General features: G+C 43.4%; 1 protein-coding gene across 6 annotated transcripts in view; it reads left to right on the forward strand.

Annotated features, from left to right (window-relative positions):
• Positions 1-23,678, forward strand: part of foxp2 (forkhead box P2) — a 103,880-nt gene that overhangs the window by 65,912 nt on the left and 14,290 nt on the right. For all 6 annotated transcript variants that reach the window (XM_042402903.1, XM_042402902.1, XM_042402904.1 and 3 more), the window contains 7 exons: positions 6,111-6,248; positions 7,765-7,854; positions 10,115-10,304; positions 11,659-11,956; positions 13,743-13,847; positions 19,970-20,057; positions 21,867-21,950. In XM_042402903.1, coding sequence (XP_042258837.1) covers positions 6,111-6,248; positions 7,765-7,854; positions 10,115-10,304; positions 11,659-11,956; positions 13,743-13,847; positions 19,970-20,057; positions 21,867-21,950 — 993 coding nt within the window. The remainder of the gene's footprint in view (positions 1-6,110; positions 6,249-7,764; positions 7,855-10,114; positions 10,305-11,658; positions 11,957-13,742; positions 13,848-19,969; positions 20,058-21,866; positions 21,951-23,678) is intronic.

Here is a 23,678-nt window from a genome sequence, read left to right on the forward strand (position 1 = left end):
CGCGTTTGAACACTGAGCCAATATCATCCTCGATAGCAGCACTCATCTGCTTATTGACTTTCATCTGGAACACACACACACACACACACAACCACACAGAGATGCAGGGAAAAGGGCTGCGACGCTAGGCTTGAGTATAGGTTAGCTGACTTCAGCGTGCGTGGCTAAAGGATGGTAGTTCACATTTACATTTATGAATATATCTTTCCACTGCATCCCCTCTGGTTGGATCTGAAAATAGAGAAAAACTATCACAGCGAAGGGAATAAAGAGAGGGGGAAAATATTATGTTATTCATGAGGAAAACTTCTGTTGACTCTGAGAGAGAAAGAGGGGGAAAAAAAAAACGTCAGCACATTTTAAGTCAAACACCCTTGGTTACTGCTTTTGTAACCAGAAAACAAGATTTTTTTCTATACCCATCTCCCTCCCCACTTCTCTTTTTTCCTGCATTTACAACACCTACAGGACAAGATTGCTAAATTGCGAGGACAGAGCAGGTTCATCATTGTGATGCAAAAGAAGTTGAAATGCAACCCCAAGGCGAGGTAGCTGAGTTTGGGGGATCAAGAGAAAGTGAGAGGGAGGGAGGGATAAAAAAAAAAAAAGTAGCTCAGACCTTTGATGTAGCAGCAACAAATTTACCTTGTGACAGAAGATACATGGGTGCAATAAACGAGTTATACCAGCCCTTACACATGCAATCAGATGATTCTGGCCAGGGTGTTAATTGGATCCTAACCGGCAGATCTGATACGCCTGGGCCCCGATGGTGAGGGGGAAAGCCTTTCCAAGTGATGAACTATAATTCACTGAGCTGCTTGAAGCACTTGTAATTTACTGTGTGTCACTGATGAAGAGGCTGATCCAGTGGAGGCCATATTACCTGCAACATCAGAGGGAAGTGTCCCCCCCCCCTAAACCCCCCCCAACCCCCCACCCTCGCTCTCACTTGTACTCCCTCTTTCACTTTCTTTCTATTTCAACACTCTCCACTCTCTGCACTTTTTTTTTTTTTAAATTCTCTCACTCTCCTCCTCCTATCTGTCGCTCCCATTTACTCTTGGAATATGTACACCTACAGGGAGGCATCAGTCGGGAGTGAATTGTGCCAGTTTAATGATAAAGGTGTGACAATTTGTACTGATAATGACACAAACAATGTGCACCAGCAATGTCACGCAGCTACACTAGTATACACTACATTCGAGAGGCTTCATCAATGACTATCTGCATGTAGAGATAAATCAATATGGAAATTGTGCTAAGCCCGTCCCAATCTCCTCAGGCGTTTTATTAAAGGCTTTTACATGATGGTTCTTTATGTTATGATAAATTGCACTTCCCATGCACTGCTGGCAAACCGTTATGGAAATTGATTTAGGAAAACATTCAGTAATCTACTTAGCTTGAGTCCTGACAATCTGGAGTATTGATCTCCCTAAGCTGAATACACGACATGCGTTTGAGCGAGTGTGGTCTCACATGCAAGCATGCGATTTAACATACAAAAACACACATGTACTTCTTGCATACCACACACTTGAACTTCAGAGTCAGGCACTCACCAAGCCAGCTGCCCTGGAGCCTTGGTGGTCCTCGAGTGGAGAGTCCCAACTATCAATAATCGTGTGGCCACATTTGGCAGTAATTGGCTAGTAAATGAGCAGTGTCAGCCGAAAGGGAGTTGAGAGGTCAGAAGTCCACAAGCTATGAGGGGGGTCTGAGTTTGGGCCCTGTGCCCCATGGGATACTCAGGAGATTGAGATGAAATAGGGGATGGGGGTGGCGGTAGAGGGGTTTCTCCTTTTTTTTTTTTTTTTTTTTTCCTAGATTTCTCTCTCTCTCTTCCTGTGTGTAAAATGAAGCTAGTGGCTTAATTAGCAGTGACTCTCCCTGCCAAGGATCCACAGTAATTACCAGCAAGGACCCTTCCATTTCTCATTGCAGTTATCTTAGCAATGTGTGTAGCACAGCTCAGTCCCTGTCCAGTGCTACAGGACCAACCTCTGTCATTGATAACCGCCCCGTGTTCGTTGCCCCCACGATGTTTATGGCCGACATCTAATCACCAGTTTCCTCCTGCTTATTACTGCTAAGTGAGTTGTACAGAAGGAAATCGAATAAAAGGAATTCTTCTCTACTGGATTTGTAATTGTTTAAGTTTGAACTCTGATACACCAGTTATCTCGTGCTTTAGGTAATTTGAGTTCACTCATAAAATCCCATTGCCGTAAAGATAAAGTGCCACACAGTGGAGTGGGTGTAATTGCTAAAAGTGCATTTGTCCATTGGTCTGGATAGTTGGAGGCGGGCAGCTGTGTTAGCCAGCCAGTGAGCCACATTTCAGTGGAGATGTGGTGTTCTGTATTTAATGCCAGAATGCCCAGTTAAATCAAACATAAGAAGAGACGTGGGTGCCAGCTTTGCCTGGAAGAGATACCTGAGCTCTCTGTGGAAGAACTTGACCTTTTGTGAGGCACAGGAGAGACTGGTTACAGGCTGCGGGTGTGACAAGAGTGGTGTAATGATCTGCTTGTTCTGGTGAGGGCCCCACCAGTGTTGTCACATCAGGAGCCAATTTAAAGGTCCTTTATTTTGCTCTCCAACTTTGAGGGCAAACCACATGGCTTCAAAGTTCATGTCAATACAGCTCATCATTCTTTTGTAGTTTTTAAGACAAGGGACATAAACAAATAAAGGGTTCAAATGGTGAACCACGTTTGAACCCCCCATTTGAACACAGTTAAAAACAAGTGTGTTTCTCACAGATGCCTGTAAGGCAGCGGTCACATTGAAGCATTGTTCAAAAATCATTAGCAAACTACTCTTTTCCATCCAAATTTGCACATATTAAACAGGAGAAGCACCTTTTCTCTTATTAAGGTCCCCAGTGGCCACATCAGCTACAGCTAATTTCAAACGATTTCATAAATCCCATTAATATTTTTTGTGCACCAGTATTGGAAATATATCCTTTTGGATTACAGAGAAACAGAGGTACAGCCCAATTGGATATCATGGCTCCTCTTCTGTGAAAGAGAGTCTATTCACGGTGTGTGGATGTTTACGCCACTGCCTCCGTCTAGTAAATGCTCATTAATTTTATCCCTTCGTGGCAAAATCATTTCTAGGAGAAGCAATTCAGCCTCCTGTTCCTTTCAATTCACCGCTCACGTCAATCAAGCCCTCGTGCAGTATCCTGCAGAATGGAGGTGTTATATTCCTGCAATTATCATGTCATATACTCGAAAATGTAAATGAACGTGTGTGTAAAATTAAATTTATGGGTTGTCAGTGAAGAATAAGAACCAGGAGAGCAATTACTTATCTGCTTTCATCTTGGAGCCTCTGATACGTCAAGCAGAAAAGCATGCAGTTAAATGCTGGAATTAGCATTGTGCTGCACTTCACAATGGACGTGGGCCAGTGCCTTTTCTCCCCTCTCTTTCTTCGGCCTGCTTTTCTCTCCCTTTTTCTTCCCCTCTTTTTGTTTGGAGCAGTGAAATGAAGATGATTATCACCCATTATAGCTCTAAAAAGCTAATGAAAGTGTAAAAGGAACTTCCCAGTTTCATAACTTGCTTTTACTTTTTCGATTCATTTTTCTGTTGTTCTTTGGTGACGTTTTGTTTGGTTTCATTCATTGTTGCGGAAATACTGCATTATTTATTTATTCACAGGTATTTGACTGTGAATACTTAAATTTCACCACTTAGACAACCAAGAACCACTTTGAAGTAGAGTAGAATTTATATTTAATTCCACTTTACATATGCATGCACAGACTGTGCATTTATGTTAAATTCTAAGCCTGCATCCCTTTTGTGAACCAAAACATCTTTGAGCCAGCATCCAATTAATACTCTTAATGAGTGCATCTCTCATGTTGTTTCTCAGCTACACTCGTCCCATTGTCATGGCATCCAACACAAAACCAGGAGTGACTGCGGGGGTAATTACTTACCTAGCAAATGTACCTTTAAGGGTTAATAACATTGAAGGTGTAAGCACAGCATTTGCATAATTACACACGGACTGTTTAATTTGCAACTTTTGATGGCTTTTGTTCAGCACCTCGCCTATTGTGAATGCATTTTCTTTTGCGCTCTTGCATAGAGGGTCCAGAGAAGAAAAGAGATGTACCACAACATCCTCCTCCACCTCTTCCACCTTAGATGGAGTCCCCTCTCTCTAAGACCCTAATGAACAATGGAGGCAGGATTTGTTTGAATATGAATATGAATGTGCAGCAGGGCCGGCTGGAAGTTGACCTTCAGCTGTGATTTTCAGTTCATCAGGATTAGTCAAGGCGGGCGATCAGGAGCCACTAATGCATAATGACTTCTAAAATGAAAAATGTGTAGTGACCATGCAAATGTCTCGGCTAATCAAAGAGGGGGGAAAACCTGGGGTGGGGGGAAGGCGTTGAGGAGAGGAGAGCTAAACAAGGACGTGTCAAGGCCTGACAGAGAGAGAGAGAGAGAGAGAGAGAGGAAGGGAAAGAGAGGAAGAGAGAGAAGGAGGTAGGGAGGAGAGACATGCATGGAAAGTAATCAAGGCAGCTTGATTAGCTGGCGATGAGGACAGGGATGTCTTATTGGCCCCTTGACACACCATATAGGCTAGCTACTGTCATGGCAGCTCTCTGCCAAACACTGTCGCAATTAGTGTCAGTGAAGGTGTTACTACATGTTGATATATTAATTGTGTTATAGCAGCATACAGCCTGTTTGTCAAGAATCTTTGTTGACAAGATGCAGCATCTAGCATCAAACATTGTTGCATCAAACATGGATCTATTTTGTGTCTAAGCTGATTACATTACATTGCAAAGGTCATATAGAAAAGGAAAGGGTGATTTATGCCACTTCAATTAGTCAAGTAAAGTGTGTACATGTATGTGTCTTATTCAGTCAAGAGGAATCAACTGGTGAACCATTGTGTCGTTGCAGCAGACGCTAAATCATTCACTCATGTTGATGTCAAACTGGAAAGCAAACTAAATTTAACACAGTAATATCTTTGCTCCACAAAATTTGTTCAATTTTTAAGCAGGCACGAGGAGCTGAAACGGTGTAATACGACTGTTAGCCCGCACTCCCCTGTTAGAATGTGTGCACGCAATCAAAGACCGAAGAGAAACGCATCCTCTTCCTATTGATCTGCTGCCTCAGAAGTCGCATGCGCTGGCGTCTTAGATGAATTTGGCAGAAATGCAGGAATATGTATCTTTGTTTTGTTTTGGTGAAGTTCTTCTACTGCAGTTTGACAGCTCGTATTTTAATGATTATAACCTAAAAAATGACATACATTTTTCAAAATGGCATGTGGGCCGAGAGCAAGAAACAATCGTGCTTTTGGCTGCTCTTGTGAGAATGAGAAATGTGAAAAAAATTCACTCAAGAAGGCATCTAGTCAAAAAAAAAAAAAAAACTGAACAGAAGTATTCATGTCTTTTCTTATATTTCCCTCCCTCCCAACATAAAAAAAAAATATCACGGGGTGAACCCTCAACCTCCCAGCTACGACCCACCACATCACGTTGATTGTGCCTGCCATGTGTCCACTTCATCAGTGTAGTTTTAATCAACTTCAGAGTTGTGCATTTTCACGCTGTTTCACAATAGCAGCACTGATAGGCATGCTAAAGTGGGGGAGTTCAAGGGTCCTGCTAATTAAGGTCTACGTCTATTTAAATCCCTTACTTTTCCCAGCGGGGTGGAGGAAGGAAAATAAGATGAGCAACACAAAGGCACAGCACCCATCTGTCCTTCAGCATCTCCTCTAGGCTGCCAACCGTCACGGCCATGGGAGGCCTGCTCTCCCTACCTCTCAGTCTCCAATTACCACACTCCCAGTAGATCCACGCCAGTAGGCCTGACGCACGTCTCTAATGCTCTATTTTTCTAACTTTCTTCCATTTTTGTTCATCCCTCCATCCTATTTTTCTCTCCTATGCTCTCATTGTTTACCATCCCTTTCCCACTTTCTGCATCTTATACCTTTCCCTTGTCCTACTCCTTTTCCTCATGTCCTTCTCTGCATCTCTTTCCTACCTTTTCTTTTGTCCCTTTGTCGCTCATCCCTCCATCATCCTCCCTGTCCAGGTTCCAGTGTCAGTGGCCATGATGAGTCCCCAGGTGATCACGCCGCAACAGATGCAGCAGATCCTCCAGCAGCAGGTGCTTTCCCCCCAGCAGCTCCAGGCCCTGCTCCAGCAGCAGCAGGCTGTTATGCTGCAGCAGGTACAGTACACACACACACACACACACACCTACCTAAAAGCATACATACCCAGACAAACATTTTGGCACAAACACTCTGGCACAGTGACAGATATATGACACACATACAACCCTTAGTCACTATTGTGCCAGTGTATCACAGCCACCAGTCCCCAATGCCAACTCACCACAGCCCTGTATCCTTGACACACTTACCAAGAGGAATCTGAAATTGACGTACTTGTTCATGTCACCTCTAATTAACTGTCTCTAGTGTGTTGCTGGTTCAATTCCCTGACAAGCATTCATCAGGGATTGAGGGAGTAGGGCACAGTTTGGATGAAAACCAGAAGCTGAGTGATAGGTGATGGATGATGTAATATTTGGAATTGGCTTGTGGAAGCACACACTTGGCACAGTCTCATGTCAGAGTTGAAATGCATTTCTCATTCATAGATTTGATTAAGGGAGGGAGAATTGTTTAATTAAGAATGTCAGTCATTCTGATTATTCCTCTTCATTAAGAGCACTCACACTCTCTATTTGGTGGCTGTTTCAGTACAGCAGTGTGAGTTTGTATTGCATCTGTCATAGCAGTTAAAATTTGACGCTCATTTTTATTGTACACTATTTTTGTACAGTACTGTGTGATGGTCATTCTTAGCAGAGTGCAGTTCATCATGTTGTATCAAACAGTGTTTCAGGAATCTGTCATACAAAGCATTAAGCATCAGTAATCCTAATTAAATAGGAATCACATGGTGAAAACCTGTCTTCAGTCAGCATAGAGCAAAGTTGTATAGTTGATTTACGTTGATTTACGTTGATTAAGTGACTTGACAAGAGTTACAAAACAGTTTGCAATTGCTCCTAGGGCTCCCATTCATTTTTTATATTAGTGTCTGTGGATATTTCTATGGCAGTTAGCAGACAACTGGACCATGCATTCCAGTGGCCTGCCTCATGGACTTCTCTTTTAAGCCAAAAAAACCATCTGAAGTTTACATGAAATTAAACTGAAATCATCGTTTAAATAGCTACCACAGTATGTGTGTTAAAGGAATCAGTTCAATGTAGCGAACCTGTTCCTGAGAGAGTTTACTCTGTTTATTTCAGTCACTCAAAAGGAAATCAGTGCACTCTGGCAGACTAATGCGTAGTTAATATGATGAATTGTTGCCCCCTACAGATCTGCAGGACTATTAAAAGTCCATATGGAGAGGACTGTGAAAGACAGCAAGGATACAAATGCCAAAAGCAGTTGAAAATGTTATTCATAATGTGCAACAGTTTCTGCATAACCAACATGTGAAGTGCAGCTGGAGCTGGACTAGTTTAGCCAAGATTAAGAGAAAATGTCTAATCATTTCTAAGGGATTTTCTGTGAAGGGTTTTTGCATGTAAATCAATCAGAATTAGTTAGAAAATAGCATAAAGTATGGGAAACATTGAACATGAAGATGTGTACTCATATGTATTTACATATTTTTATTTTCTGCCTGTGTTTGTGTGTGTGTGTGTGTGTGTGTGTTTGCAGCAACACCTGCAGGAGTTTTATAAGAAACAGCAGGAGCAGCTTCATCTACAGCTTCTCCAGCAGCAACACCCTGGCAAGCAGGCTAAAGAGGTAGGTCCTCCACACACACATATTTATACCACCTATGATTTCAATCCCAAGATTTAGATCACTCAAAATAGATCAAAAGAGGAACTCCTAGCTCAGTAGTAGTAATTCTAGTGTACATATGTGTTTAAATTGAAGTCCATAAGTCCCTTCTCATATATTACCTGTTATCTCTTCACTTTAAATTCTTGATTTGTTTTGAACTAATTAAACTGATTAATTCGTAGTTAAACTAACCCCTAACAAACACACCACCAGTGCCAACTATATTCTTAGAACTATTCCTGCTACCATCATGCAGTATAGAGACCCTGGGACTGACTCCGTTAATGAGCTGTTTCAAGTGACATTCACAAACACCATGCATGCATACACATGCATTGATTTATAGAGAGACCAGAGATAAAGGGTCCCGGATCCAACTCATTAATGAACTGTTTCTATGGGTATACAAACACACACAAATACTCAACTGCTAAAGTTACAGTGTACAGCGCTCATAAATCACAGTGACAGGCAGCCGGTCGACAGACATAGCTCCGTCTCGTTCTCTTTGGCTATCAAGAGAAGAGGAGACGAGCGTGATAGCCTCAGCCACATTTGCGTGTCAGCGCTGAACCCTCAGAGCCAGTCCAGGGCCACATGTTGGCAATACTGTACGTGTTAAAGCAGTTAAATTGATCAGAAAAAGAGATATCACATAAACACACACAGTCTGTCCCTCTTTCCTCTCTCTCTCTCTCTCTCTCTGTGTCTCTCTCTCTCTCTCTGTTGCACATCTCAGTGTCTCTTCAAGCAGCCCATTATGCTGCCCCTACAGGAATCCGCAACTGACCTCCCGGTGGCTTTGTTTCTGTTTGGATTTGTGAATAGAGTTTTTCAGGGGCCCCGCCATCAAATATGGAATAGAAATTGCTCCCTTATTTCTCTTGAGGCAGGGTGGAGGGGTGTGGGGGGGTAGGGTGAGGGGGGCAAACCTGCCTCCCTCCATCACTCTATTATGCAGCCTGTTTTCCAGTGAGCGCATCAGAAGTTTTCCTCCTCCTCCTCCTCCTCCTCCTCCTCCTCCCTCCATGCTTCTCCAGGTCCACCATGATATAAACATACAAAAACACATGAGCATGACATGCTGTATGCGCACACACGTACTGTATAAGGTGAGGAGAGGAGAGGAGAACTGAAAAACATAAAAATCAGTTAAAAGATTATCTATATACATCCCCCATTTTGACATAACAGACTATGGATAAAGAATGTATTCCATCAAACCTAATAGTTTCCACTTAAAGCCAGCTATGCAGTTTCCTGTGTGTATCATAATTTGATAAACTGTAGGCATTTGTGATATGGCACTGTTTTATAACTCAGAGCCAAAGCTTTTGTCTCTCCCAAAAAATTCACTCCCTCTCGTCTTGTTTTGCCGCAGTGACTGAGTTTGATGTTTTTTCATTTTGTTGTTGTTTTTGTTGTTGTTTTGCACAGCCCTTATGCAACTGCCTGTCTGGCCCCGCGATAAACAACTCTGTGAGGCAGCGAGGAGAGCAGAGAGAGGGTAGAAGAAGGGGTGGGGTGGAGTGGGGAGAGGAGGGCTCTGTGCTGCATGCGTGTGCGGGCATATGTGTGTGTGTGTGTGTGTTTGTACTTGTGTCTATGCATTCACACGCACGTGAAGCTATAAATCTCTCATTCTGCCAGCTCCCTCTGGCCACATAAGCTGCAACAGACCATCAGTGAAGGCGAGACAATTAACTATCAGGGGTGGTGGTGGTGGTGGTGTGGGGGTGGTATGGGATGGGGGATTATACCAGAGGCTTAGTATCATACACAATCACAAGCCACATACACTGACAGGCTTGAGAGCTGGTATATCAGCGCAGCTTTGTGTCTGTTTGTGTGCGTGTGTGCGCTCACGGACATGAACACACACAAAGAGAGGAGAAGGCAACAGCACTTTTGGTACAGCCCAAAAAACAGGAGGGAAGACTAAGTGAGCACAGACAGAGAGGGAGAGCGTGCAGAGAGACAGAAGAAGAGGCAAGAGAGGTGTAGCTAAGGTCACGGCAGAGGCGAGTGAGTGCAAACTCTCAACACACACACACGCACGCATACACACACACACAGCACAGCACAAACGCCGCTCTGTCTTCTCTCCCCTCTCCCTCTCTCTCAGTTGTTAATTCGTCTGTAATTTTCCCTCCCCTCCTCTCCTCTTCTCTCCTCTCTCCTCTCCGCTCCTCTCTTGCTCCTCTCCTCCTCTCTATAGCAACAGCAACAGCAGCAGCAGCAGCAGCAGCTGGCCGCCCAGCAGCTCGTCTTCCAGCAGCAGCTCCTGCAGATGCAGCAGCTCCAGCAGCAGCAGCACCTGCTCAACATGCAGCGGCAGGGCCTGCTCTCGCTGCCTGGGCCCGCTCCCGGCCAAGCCGCCCTGCCCGGACAGACGCTGCCCCCGCAAGGTAAGAGGAAGAGGAGGGCCTCAGGAGGGGGAGAAGGGAAGGAGGAGTGTCGGACGTGGTTGTGTTAATCTCCGGCACGTGACTTGCAGCACTTATGGTCACATGCTTCCTGTGTTTGTTTGGGTTTTTTTTCTGCAGGTTTGGGGTACAAGTGTTTGTCACTCTGCTTTTGTCACCATCTGGATGTCTTGCATTCTTCCTTCCTGCTGTCAGATTTCTATCTTGCGTCTCCAAGCCTGTCTTGCCCCATTCCACTTCTGTCTTTCTGTCCTGCCTGTCTTTGTTTCTCTCATTGGTATGCACCTGTGTCCCCCTTGTGTTATCTCTAAGTATGTTTGTCTGTCTGCCTTCCCCTCATTGGTATGCTCTTCTGCCATCCACTTTGTCCCTAACTCTCCACATGATCATTTTTTTAGTCTTTCAAATCTTCCTTTCTTTTCCTCTCTCTTCTAGTCTGATTGTGGCTTTCTTTGTCTACCTCTGTTTCTCTCTCAGCTCTGCTCTGCCTATGTTTGTGTTTGCTGTTTTTTTCCATCTCTGTTTCTATTCCCCCGCTCCCCCTCCACCTCCTTCCCCGTTTGTTGTTGTTGTTGTTGTTGTTGTTGTTGTTGTTTACTGCCTTCACTGAGAGCCAGGGAGAGGAGAAAGAGAAGAATGAAAGGACAAAGAGAGAGAGAGAGAGAGGGAAAAGTCGGCTCCATTTTTCCTCCTGAGCCAAGTAAACACCTATGTTGTTGTTTACCACCAAAATGGCGGAGACAGAAAACAGGCAGGGTGATGTTAGAAGGAAATCAAAGGAATGCATATTGCCTAATTAGTTGCCAAGCTGAAAACAAGCAGTGGACAAAAGCTTGTTTATCACAGATGCAATATCATAAACAGTAATGCATACATGCACTGTAATCAATGCTTTGCAATTCTTCTTCAGGTTGTTTTGAAACACACAAATCTTTTGAGACTGAGGAGTACATGAGTGATCTATTAACTGGTAAAAGGAAAGAGGAGAAGAAGAATTGCTGTCGGTTTTTGTGATCAATATGAGTTCAAGTTCAGCTCTGCAGTGAAGCAGCGCAGGATGATAGTCACTCACTGGGGGCAAGGCCTCGAGTCATGTTCCTAAATACAACTTTTCTAGCTGTTGAATAAAGTTTGCAGAGTTTAGCTTCAGCTTTTTGGTTTGACGGATGTCTCACACAGAAAACAGGGTTTTCATTCAGTTTATACGATACACTTTATATATTAATTGTCCCTTCCTTCTCTTTCTTCCTCTCATACTCCCTTTTGCTGTCCTTCTCTCCACTCCCATCTCTCTTTGTTTCCTTGTCTCTTTCTCTTTCCCTCCTGATTTCTCTAGCTGGCCTGAGCCCTGCAGAGCTCCAGCAGCTGTGGAAGGATGTGACCGGAGGCGGCGGTCACGCCATGGAGGACAACGGCATCAAACACAGCAGCAGTGGTACCGGTACCGCCGGGGGTGGCGGCGGCGGCGGCGGCGGTTTAGACCTCTCCACCAACAACTCTTCTTCAACTACCTCCTCCTCTAATCCCCCCAAAGCTTCACCGCCCATCTCTCACCATTCCATCGCCAACGGACAGTCCCCCGCCCTCAACCACAGAAGAGAGAGGGAAAGGGAACGGGAAAGGGAGCGAGAGAGGTAAAATAATTGAAATGTCATCCGCCCACCTTTTGATACAACACCAAGGAAAAAAAGGCAGAGAAGATGAAAAGTTTACAGCAGCATATTTGTTACCCGTCACACATGCATAACAATAACAACCAAAGCTAAGCTTATTGTTTTTGTGCCATGATTCAATGTAGGAACACATCAGAGCTCCCATCCAGAGTATTTGTCCTCGTTTAAAATAACAGCGTTGTTTGCTAGAGGGAAAACATGATGTTTTGTTTATTTGTTCAATAGTTTATTAGTGTCTTGGTAATATTCAAAAAAATAAGAGCCTTGTTCTCCCAGGGGACCGCGTGTGCCATTGAACACACTTAGCTTGCACACAGATATCAAAAGCAGGGAGAGGAAGCCATGCAGGCAGGCACACTTACAACAAGCCTCTCTGGCAGGCAAGACAAGGTAACCTCCTTGTACATTAAGTATTTAGTGCTTTCTCTCTTTTTTTTTTCTCTTTTGAAAATTACCTTCTTTGCTTGCTTGTCATGTAAACAGAATACGTGATGCCTTGAGTGGCGTTTCCAGGATGTTTATCCTTGTGATGGCGTCTTTTATAAATGCATCCAGCACCAAAACACTGACTGTTCACATATCTGCCTATCTGGCCCATGCATTATTCAAAGGCTTTTCTTGGGCGATATTATAATAAGGACTTAGGGTAGCGATGTGTGTGTGTGTGTGTCTGTGTAGATGCATGGTAGAGACTCACACTGGAGGTGGAAGTGCTGTGTAATTGGTTTAAAGTAGATGCTATCTCTCCAGTACCACTAAAAGGAGGCTTGAAAAAGATATCTTTAGAAGGAAGACAGAGGGAAAGAGAGAGGTAGAGAGGGACTGAGAAGAGAAGGAAGAAAGGGGGGGGGAGAAAAAGACTTTTTATCTGCCTGTGTCCCGAGGGGTGTGTGGTGTCTCATAATGATCGAACAAGGAGTATTGTCAGGAGCACTGCTTACTAACATGCCACAGATCGATGTGGGGAAAGCCCCTCTGTAAAACACAGTGTGAGCTCCGCCAGCGCTAACACACACACACACACACACACACACACACACACATATTCATGGGCCACACACACACACGGGCATGCACATCGTCGTCGACCACACACATACATACACGAGCATAACCTATAAGCAGACATACACGCAAAGAAACCCGCGGTACACAACACACTCTCGTTCACATTCACATTTTCACACACACACAGACAGACACACACACACACACACACCAGTGCCAAGCCTAAAGGTTAAATTGTCATCTTTAATAGGATGTGCTGTCTAGGCAGGGTCGTAACTTATTTGGGTGCCATTTGAAAAACGCCAGAGCACCCCTGCTCCCCTTGTCCTCAAAGAACATAAGTTACACAGAGTATTAATCTCCTGATGAAAATTATATGGCTGTCTGGATTTTTAATGTTTACTTGAAAGCCTCCCCCCCCCCCCCCCCCCCCATCCTCCCCATAATAGCTTTACAAGATGGGATGGTGGCTGCAGTGGAGACAAAGCTACAGCTCACTCTCGCTTTCCACTGGGGATGTTAACTGAACCTGTATTTCTCACACATCAGTCTACACTACTTCAAAGTTAATGTAGTTGCATCTTGTGATTATTTAGATTGAGTGGAGATCAATGGTCACATATGGGAGCTCACTATCCCGACCAGCCTCTCTCCCTCCCTCTTCTTCTCCCCTTTTGCTTTCTTGTTCGCTCATTTCCTTTCTGTCTCTTTTTTTTTTTTTTTTTCACTCTGTCTCCAGTTCACTACATGAAGAAAGTGGAGGGACCCACCCCCTGTACGGTCATGGTGTGTGCAAGTGGCCCGGCTGCGAGAGCATCTGCGAGGACTTTGGACAGTTTTTGAAGTAAGAACATGCACTATGACACACATGTTGTAATGTAGACGATGTCTTCTCACCTCCCGCTGTTAATGCCATGGGGTGTTGTGTGTGTGTGTGTATGTGTGTATGTAACAAGCTAATCTATTATATTGTTAAAACGCACAAAAGTTATCCCCTACACTCCAGCACCTCCTCTCTCTGTGGGTACAGAGAGGCCTAACAAAGAAAACATCACTGCCTTTCAAAGAGCCATTTTGACCTTCTAGACAGCCAGTTGACAGGGTTCAGCTCTTGCAGTGCCGGATTCAAACCAATTCTGATCCATAACAAATCTCCTTCCTGGCGTGCAAGGGCCTGATAGGTTTGTGAAAAAGCGTCAAAAGCTAATGGCAACTCGCACGGCCGCACACTTACCTCCACAACAAAGGCCCCCATTCACTGTTGTCATGGTGCAGGCGCCAGGGCGAATGAACTCTTCATGCTCCATCAACAATTTAGTTAATTAGCTCATTTGTAATTGGCCGGCTTTGTTGCCAGGATGTTAGTGGGGGGACATCAAAGAAAGAAGGTGTTTGCAGCACTGCCGATTACAGGTTATCACATTGCCACTCACTGAGTCTCTCTGCCTTCTCTCTCTCTCTCTCTCTCACTCTCACTCTCTCTCTCTCACAATCACTCTTTCCCTGGCTCCCTGCTCTCACACAGAGAAGAAAAGAAAGGGAAAGCTTTAATTTGAATATTCTAATTAGATTTGTAATTAACTGTGAAATAACGATCTGGCGAGTGTTTTTCATGGGCTGTAAATGTCCATGTGAATTCGCATAAACTCTTGAAATCAGGACATTGTTCTGGCGTATTTTCCAAATTATGCATTTCTCTACAGTAGTGACTGTAATAAGTTGCAGAAAGCTACAAAAATTTACTAATACAAGAAACTAGTCCACCCATGGGGAGCTGCTGTAGGATTTAGGTCAGGCTTTTGCTAAATCTACAGCAGCTTGTGAATTAAAACTAAGAGGTGCATCTGTGAAATGAAATGACTGTAATGAACATACATAGTGTTTATTAGTCTTTGAAAGAAACAGCCAGACAGGACATTAAGCTGTATTTTCACACTCTATCAGTTCACACAATACGCTCAAAGGAACCATAATTGACAGCAATGGATTTAAATGAATCAAAGGTGAATATATATGACAACTCTAGCCTGACAAGTGTGTTTGCTTATCCCCAGTGGAAAATGCGCAGCATACATGTCAATGTCAATATCAATTTTTTCCAGAGCGTACATAGCACATCCATAGGCGTCATCTCGTATAATTTTAGAAATCATGCTTATGAAAAGCCAGTTTGCATTGTCCAATCTACACTACATGTGCACTAGTCCAGGTAGAAGAGTTTGCCTTGCAGCTTGGGAACAGATGTGTGTGTGAGAAGGCAAGCCTGTATCGGATTATCAGGTTTTCTGATATCTTGTCCTATCACCTCAGTACACTTACTTAAAGAAGACATCAGTCTATCCTTCTGCACTGTACGCTCTGTTCACACGCAAACACACGTAAGTCTGTGTGCTCTAAGGATACTGTGTCTAGGTAGCTTAGCTGGTTATTTAGTTGAGGGGCAGAGATACATCGTATAAAGCGATGTGCCGGTGAATTCGGTAAGCTGGTAAGCCAATGCAAAAGGATGCATGGTTGTAAAGACAAACTGAGATAGCGAGAAAAGACAGACGGAGAGAAAACAGGTAGATTTCAAACTTAAAAGCCAGAGCATAGGTTGGCAGACGGTTTTGTAAGAACGCTTGCCAGAACATTTGCTGCTACAAAACAGAACAGTGTCTTGGTTCAGCTCCCCCCCCCCAGCCCCCCACACACACACACACACACACACATCCCTGCAAGTCAGAGCCTGGCTCTACACTGTAACCCAGCCAGCACATGAAAACAGACACCAACAAAGAAGGCAGGCTCGTCATCAGAACAAAGATGGCTTCTCGGTGGCGTGCCTCGGAGCGGTGATTGTCGGTGTCAGAGAGAGTCCTTTTATGTTTCTGGAGATGCTAGTCGACTACACACACACCGACGCACACACACACACACACAAGCGCAGTTTAAACGGGGGTTACATAAAGCGGGTGTCAGATTTAGATGACAGTTTAGATGTTGGTAGTTGGGTGTGGGTTACGCATGTTGGGAGGGGGCGTGGAGGGGGGGGGGACCCAAGTCAAGCTGGCGTCTCGTAGCTCGCAGTAGGAGCTCAGCTCAGCGGCGGTGACACGTTTAGTCATCTATTGTTTTGTTGCATGAAGAAACTTGTCAAGATCAGCATTTAATAGCTCCTCAGTGTTCTTTTAAGTGTTCTCACCTGGAAAAGGTAGCCGCGAGGTGGCTGGCACCCTGAATTAGCTCTCTGAAGTTCAAAATGAAATAATATCGTTGGGAATGTTTCTTGACTGGCAGGTATTGGTGTGTGTGTGTGTGTTAGTGTGTGTATTTGTGTTAGTTACATGAGAAAGAGAGAAGGAGAAACATTAACGTTATTAATGCTGGAGCTATTTATGTGGGGACTGGTAAATAAAAAATGTAATGCAAACTTTTTATAGACCACCACATTTCTTCTTCTCCAGCATGGACATGTCTTGTCCCCTCTACTCTGGCATTTCACCTCATATACTCCCTTTAATTCAACGTCCTCCCACCTCAACGAGATATAGACTATCGACACAGAAACAGATACTTGCTCCTACACACACACGCACACACACACACTTAACTCTTCCACTCTATGTCACCACTCTACTCTCCTTATTACTGGCAGAAAGGCAGACTCCATGTTAAAATGGCAAGCTCAGCCACTAACCTGAACGTTGGTGTCTGCAACCCACTGCTAATTAAACCCACAAGGCAGCAGCCAAGTGTCTTCGTCTCTATATAATGTACATACACACACACACACACACACACGCACACACACACACTGTGGAGGCAGGCAGTCAGGCAGGTCCCTTGCCCCTGGATAGCTGAGCTCCCCTCTACCCCTCCACATGTCTGCTGCACTGTGACAAGACCTTTAAAACGGAGGGCATTACTTATGCACCACCACTATGGGGAGGTTGTGTGTGTGTGTGTTAGTGTGTGTGTGTGTTTGTGTGTGTATGAATGCTTGTGTATATATGCTTGCTTATACACAGAAGTAGGTGTACAGTAGTAGTTACATATGACTATGTGCATTTGTTCTATGTGTGTGTACATTAGGTTTACTGACTTCGTGTTGGTGTATATGTTTGTGTGTCACGTGTAGATATTTAGGGCTCCTAACTCACTGTCCTCTGCTGGGCCTTTGTAGCCCCTGATAATACACACAGACAATTAGCAGAACTGCATCATCCATATATGCTGGCTTGAGCAGATTTATTATTGGGCCCTTAGTGGACGTTGATGGCCTATACATATTCATATACACAGCTGTGGGGAAAAGCCTTTGAGATGTTTGCTCCCTTCTCTTTAAGAGAAGAGAGAAACTGCAGGATCTGATTACAAAAAAAAAAAACCAAGAATCTTTATCTGGAGGTTGAAAAACAACAGCTGTGTCTCACCTCTCCCTCCTCCTCTTCCTCTATTTATCAGTCTCTTTGTCTCTTTATTTGCTTTGATTTCTCTACCTTTGCTACATCTCTCGATTTCCATCTCCGTCCTTTCTTCCCCACTCTCATACGGCCTTCATCACATGGGTAATTCACTCTTCAAGGCAGAAATCAATGTTCTTCTCAAAAGAGGCATGAACAGTAAACATAAACAGTAGCCAGCCAAGCCTGACAGTCAAACATGCATCCTCCACGTCTAGGTTTAACTGGCTTCTACTGCTAAGATGAGTCATTCATTTCCTCAAAGTTGTTCTTACGTGTTCACCTACAAATTATTTAGATTTGGTTATAATTAGAGGCAGCCAATGGGCAACAATGCAAAGATCTGAGCTAGAGTGTAATGTTTTATTATGTAGAAATCACACAAGAGAAAAGGTTTTGGAAGGAAAGAGATGAGAGTAAAGGGATTTTTTGTGTAATTAAGGAAGACAGTTTATAGTTCAGAGAGGAGAGAAACAGCAAGTACTTTTTTGCCTACATCTCTGTAAATAAGGTGTTCTTTCATTATTGTTTTCTGTCTGCCTGTCTGTGTCCCCCCCCCCCCCCTTTTCCTCCTTTTTCTGTCTTTGTGTGGCATTATTAATGCACAGTAGGACATGCTGCCATTTGAATATTTCATAAATGCATGTAGTAATCTGCCTGTAATCACCTTGCTAACTGGCCAGTGGCAGAAGGTGTGTGTGTGTGTATGCAGGAAAATAACTGGTTGGAGGACTGTCAAAAGGCTTTTGCACATTCACAGACAAAGACGCACATTGACTGAAAAAAAAAAACAAGCTGCTTGTCGATGAGAGGCAAACTTAATAAAGATTTTTTTCCCCCCTCTCTCTTTTTTTTGTAATGAGGTATCTTCAGGGACAGCGAGCAGCCCGCTCTGTGCTTTTGAAGCAGCTGTAATTCATGACACACGCCATACATCAAGTGCATAAGATAGCATTATGGGCAGTGAAATGAAAAGGGTATTTGCAACATTAGTTCCCTCATCCTGCGAGGGACGTGATTAAATGATTAATGAAATGCCCCCTTTTTGCATGCACATTCTGAAACAGCAATTAGGCACAGGGCTGGAGAAATCCACCGGCTCGTCCCTCCCCTCTCTACCGCTATCCCTCATCCATCCCACTTCCCACCCCTCTTTTTTTTTTAATGCTACCTCATTCTTGATTCATAATGAAACATTTCTAAGCATTAGACCTGAAATGGTTACAAAAGCATAAGCAGGAATGAGATGGAATGGTTTTAAATGTGTTCTGTATAATTGAAAGGTACAGAGCTATTGTGATTACAAATGTTCTATTCAGCTTTTGATTGGCAGGCCAAGTGAAGCCGGCTCAATGAGTTGTCTTGTTTTGCACATTGCAGATAAACAAGAAGAGAGAGCTTTGGAAGAGAGTAGAGGAATACTGCATGTGGTGGGAGTGTGTATTTCTGTGTGTGTGTGTGAGTGCGCACTTTTTGTGTGCCAATCAGTGTTTGTGCAAGTTCATGATCATGTAAGTGAGTGTGTGTGTTCTAAGATAAAGTGAAAGCTACAGAGAGAGAGAGAGAGAGAGTGAGAGAGTGAGATTTTGTACTCCCTTTAATGCACTGGAGGCAGCGCTGTAAATGATCATTGAAGGGTCTGCAAGCTAACCTATAATTACTGGAGATAAAGTGGCAGCTCTGGCATTTCATAAGCCTGCCTCCTCAAAGCTTGCTTTGTGAGTTTGTCACCAATGATCATTTAGATAGAGGCTCATTACCCAGCATCACAACACTTTAGAAACCCCTTTTCGCCCCATATTTGTGTACTATGTTTTTGTGTGTACGTGCGCACATATTTGTGTGTGTCTGCGTACGTGTGCTTTACAGGGAATAAAGGTCTATCTTAATGGTGAGGCTCTTTTGTGTCCTACAGACGAAATCCAATCAAGACAAAAACCATCATTGACTGTTATAGCTGTCTGGCTGCCTTTTTCTTCTAATGAGGCGAACACACCAGATACATTTAATATGTCTGCCACAGGATAATGCACCTTCAGTTGCTTTTGTGTGTCAAATGTTGCTGGTGTTAAATTGTGTGTATTGTTTTCGGTAAACGAAGGAGACAAAGCGATTCTGCTGGGCTAGCATCTTTTATTCTCAGTAGAAAGCAGCGCTCAGGGTGGCACTGAAATTAGCCATCCAAACTGGCGCAGGCCTATTGTCATGTTAAACATGGCACCACACACCGTCATGTTACTTCTAATTACCTCATTTCAGAGTGGAACAATGGTTCCTAACAGGATCCTATAGATAATTGTCCCAGTATAGAAATATTATCATTAAAACTAAACAGTGGTGAAGTTGATACTGTAATTATCATCCTCCACAATTTTGATCATGGTGAAAATGAATACAATTTACTGTCTTCTGCAAGCTTTGACGTATTTGATAGATTTTCAACCTGGTGTGTAACATCTCTCTCTCTCTCTGTCTGTCTGTCTCTCTCTCTCTCCTTCTCTCTCTCTCTCTCCATGTCTAGGCACCTAAACAATGAACATGCTCTCGACGATCGGAGCACAGCCCAGTGTAGAGTCCAGATGCAAGTCGTACAGCAGTTGGAAATACAAGTAAGTTTTCTTTCAGGTATATAGTTGTATTGTTACATTTTTACCATTGTCACATTTTACCATTCTGACTCATTTCTTAATCATCCAGTCCAAACTTTATTTTTTGAAAGTTGTGTGAGCGAGAGAAAGGCCATACTATGGTCTGCTTAATACTTCCAGACAAGCAGGACCTGCTGAATTCAACAAAGCCACTAAACAAAGGAATCCTCAGGCCTTACAACGAAAGCCATTATGGCTGTTTTAATTGAATTAAGCGTGTGCTTTATTTTCTCTGCTTTCTTTTTCTTTTTTTTTTCTCTTTTTCTTTCCAATTAATGGCGAGCGCATCTCTCCCGGTCTGCTGTGTTAATTAACTGCACTTTGCACCTGAAGAAAGCTCAAAAGGAGGGAACTATTTTCAGTAGGTGGAGCGTGACCTTATTAAGAAGTCATGCTGGCTAGATAATGAGAGCGCTGATTGAGCGACATTATTACTCAGCACTGCCAACAACCGCTCCTCTCCTTTAGAAACAAATAGATATGTATGTTTTAAACAAGGCTCAAACAAAGTGCCAGACCCGAGCTCCTTGTTGTAGTTCTTCTGGCTTTGCACAGTCAGAGCTGACCAGTTTTCCTCAATACATACAGTTATCGTTATTAAATAAAGATCAGTAGTCTTAGAAATATTAAGAATATGCTGGCAGAACTGTAGGTTATACAGTATAGACAGATTCAGCCTTAACTGTTCTCTCCCTCCATCGTCTGCCCTCTGCCAGAGTAACCCAGCCTGCTTGAAGCCAAGCATTTCCTCCCGCACAGTTATTTTCTGGTCAGATAAACAGTTTGTCTGTAATTGTTAGGAATCTGGAGGGTCTTAAAAGAAAATAAATTCTGTTGACATGTAAAAAAATAAAGAAAATACAAGAAAGGATTCATGTTTTTTATTTAATTTAATCAAATTTTCAGTTTTTTTGTTTTTTGTTGAAACACAGAGCCAGTGAAGCTTGCGCTTTACAGTGTGACCAATTACAGTGGTGCTCTTGTATTGTCTGTCCTGTCTGTTCTCTTTTCTCCCTTTCTTTCATTCCTTACTCCCTCCATCCCTCTCTTCCTCTTTTTTTTTCCTCGAGAGCCACCACTAGTAATGAGGCCCAGCTCTGTGTGTGTGTGTGTGTGTGTATGTGTGTGTCTGTGTGTGTGCGTGCCTGCATTGCTTGTCTGTCTCTCTTTGTGTTTGCACTGGTCCCTCTGTGTGTACTGTATATTAAGGGTGTGGGGGGTTGAGCCTTTCACATGGTCCGGTCCCTGTCACTCCCTGTGAATTAGATTGATGATAGGCAAAGGCCTGGGCCACTAACTGGACCGGGGAGGCGGGGCCGCCTGGCACCCTGTTTGGAAGACCCCTTCACCTCTCAGCAGCTGCTGGCTGCGCTCCATCCCCCTAACAGTGTCCACAGGACTTTGAGCAGACACTCAGGACCACCTAATTTATGGCCCAACTAGCTTGTTACTGTCAGAGCCTCGCTGACCTAAATTCTTCTATTGACAAAAAGATGAAATGCTATTTGTTTTGCCTGACCTGTCTGCACCTTCTCCCCTCTCCTTCCCCCCAGTCTCTCATACTCTCCTTACATCACCAGCAGGACTGTTTGTGTCTTTCTCACATGGCTCACATCAAACCTTTTCTTCCTTTCTTCAGTTTTTTTTCTTGCTTTACTACTCCTACCACCCCAATCGTATGTCTCACCATCTTTATTCTCAATCTTTTGTCTATTCTCCTCTCCTCCACTCTAATCTACTCTAATGTACTCTCTTCTTCTCTCTTAACAGCTTTCTAAAGAACGTGAGCGTCTTCAGGCGATGATGACCCACTTGCACATGCGGCCCTCGGAACCCAAGTCATCTCCCAAACCAGTGAGTGCATATTGCTCCGGCTACCGTAAACAGGCTTGGCTATGAATGAGGGCCCCCCCCACACACACACACAAAATGAACAGTTTAACCACCCGGCAGTTGTGTGAGTGAGCGACAGAAGATGAAAGGGGGAATGGGATTTGTAATACAGAGTTACATCTGCTTCTTATCAGGTATTGTGCGCCATGAGAGGACAATAGTTTGGAAGTGTATTAGATGGCAAAGCCGTGGAGTCCTTGGCTAAAACGCAGGGTCATTTCTTTGTGATAGATATAATAGCCAAAACAACCTGTTGGCTGCAGATGACTGTTTGGCTCGCTGGCAGGAGGAGCACTCAAAAAGTGGAATGAGAGAGAAGAAGATATGTCATTTTAACAACAAACACCTGAAAATTACAGCTCAGTGGTGAAGACGGTGTGATGTTGACATAAATACCCATAGTGCTGCTGAAATTGGTTACAGAAAAGGGAAAAAAAAAAAATCCAAAATTGTGAAAGGGGTCATTGACAGAAGAAAATGATGTCATTCTAGATTGTCTTTCTCTTGCCTTTGACTTCTAGATTGTATGATTATAAATGTATTTCTCCCAACCAGTATTTGAATTTAATATTAGGAGATACATTTTTGCAAACATTATTTCCTTCCAATTTTAGACGTTTTGAAATATTTGAGAGCAAAACATTGTTAGCGTGTTTCTGCTGCTTAGTAAGTGCCTACTTTCAATAGAATAATTTTCCTCATCACCTCTCATCATAGAATGTAGATAATCACAAGATAGCATAATTATCCCATAATTCCATCAGGAATCAAACTCCCTTTTTATTATTCAATCTCTCTCTCTCTCTCTCTCTCTCTCTCTCTTACTCTCTGTAGCTTTTTTTTTTTTAATCTTCAAAACTCCAGCAGCTTGGTTCCATCTCGTCCAATAAAGAATTTGCAGCCTATAATCCATGCCTGAATATGAATGAATGATGCTAATGAAGTATTGCATTACATAAAGCACACATGAAAGAGCAGCTAATTGCATTTGATGGTGGGGGCAATTCAGACAGAATTCTTAAACGAACAGTTAAGTCCTCAGTTTTAAGGCTCCCCCGGTTTTAAGAGGAGGTAAGATGAAGATTTGGCAAATGGAATAATAGTGCAGAATACACGTGTGTATGCGTGTGTATCCTCTGTTGTGGATTTCAGGGGCAGCATGGGTTTACAACTCTGTACGATAACAGGTGTAGGAATACAAACAACCCAACATTTGACAAATATGAAAAGTCTGAATGTATTAGCCTATCAGGAGTCCTATTTTTTCATTAGTGAAGCCCATGAACAGCCAATGCCAGGCAAATACAAGACACCAGTGCACTGTCTCCAGCATGACCCCATTTATTCTCTGAATTGCACTTCATTAAATGCTACCTTTTGGCCATGCCATGGATGGATGAGAATCAAAGTTAGCAAGGCTGCAAGTTCTGAATAATAAGATCTTTCTCTGTCTCTCTCCCTCTCTCTCTCTATCTCTCTCTTTCTCCTTACCTCGAGTATGTATTCAGATGAGCAAGAGGTGACAAAGTGCTCACTCCTCCATCAGTTCGACTGTAATCAATTCTATTTTGCCAAAATGGGATTGCACGCCTGCAAACATGTCATGCTTTCCCCGCTGTGTCTTGTAGGTGAAAAGGCTGCGAAAAGGACATGAAATTATATTTTAACATTATAAATATACATGCTCAT

Source organism: Thunnus maccoyii, chromosome 23, assembly GCF_910596095.1.
Source record: "Thunnus maccoyii chromosome 23, fThuMac1.1, whole genome shotgun sequence".
Lineage (NCBI taxonomy): Eukaryota > Metazoa > Chordata > Actinopteri > Scombriformes > Scombridae > Thunnus > Thunnus maccoyii.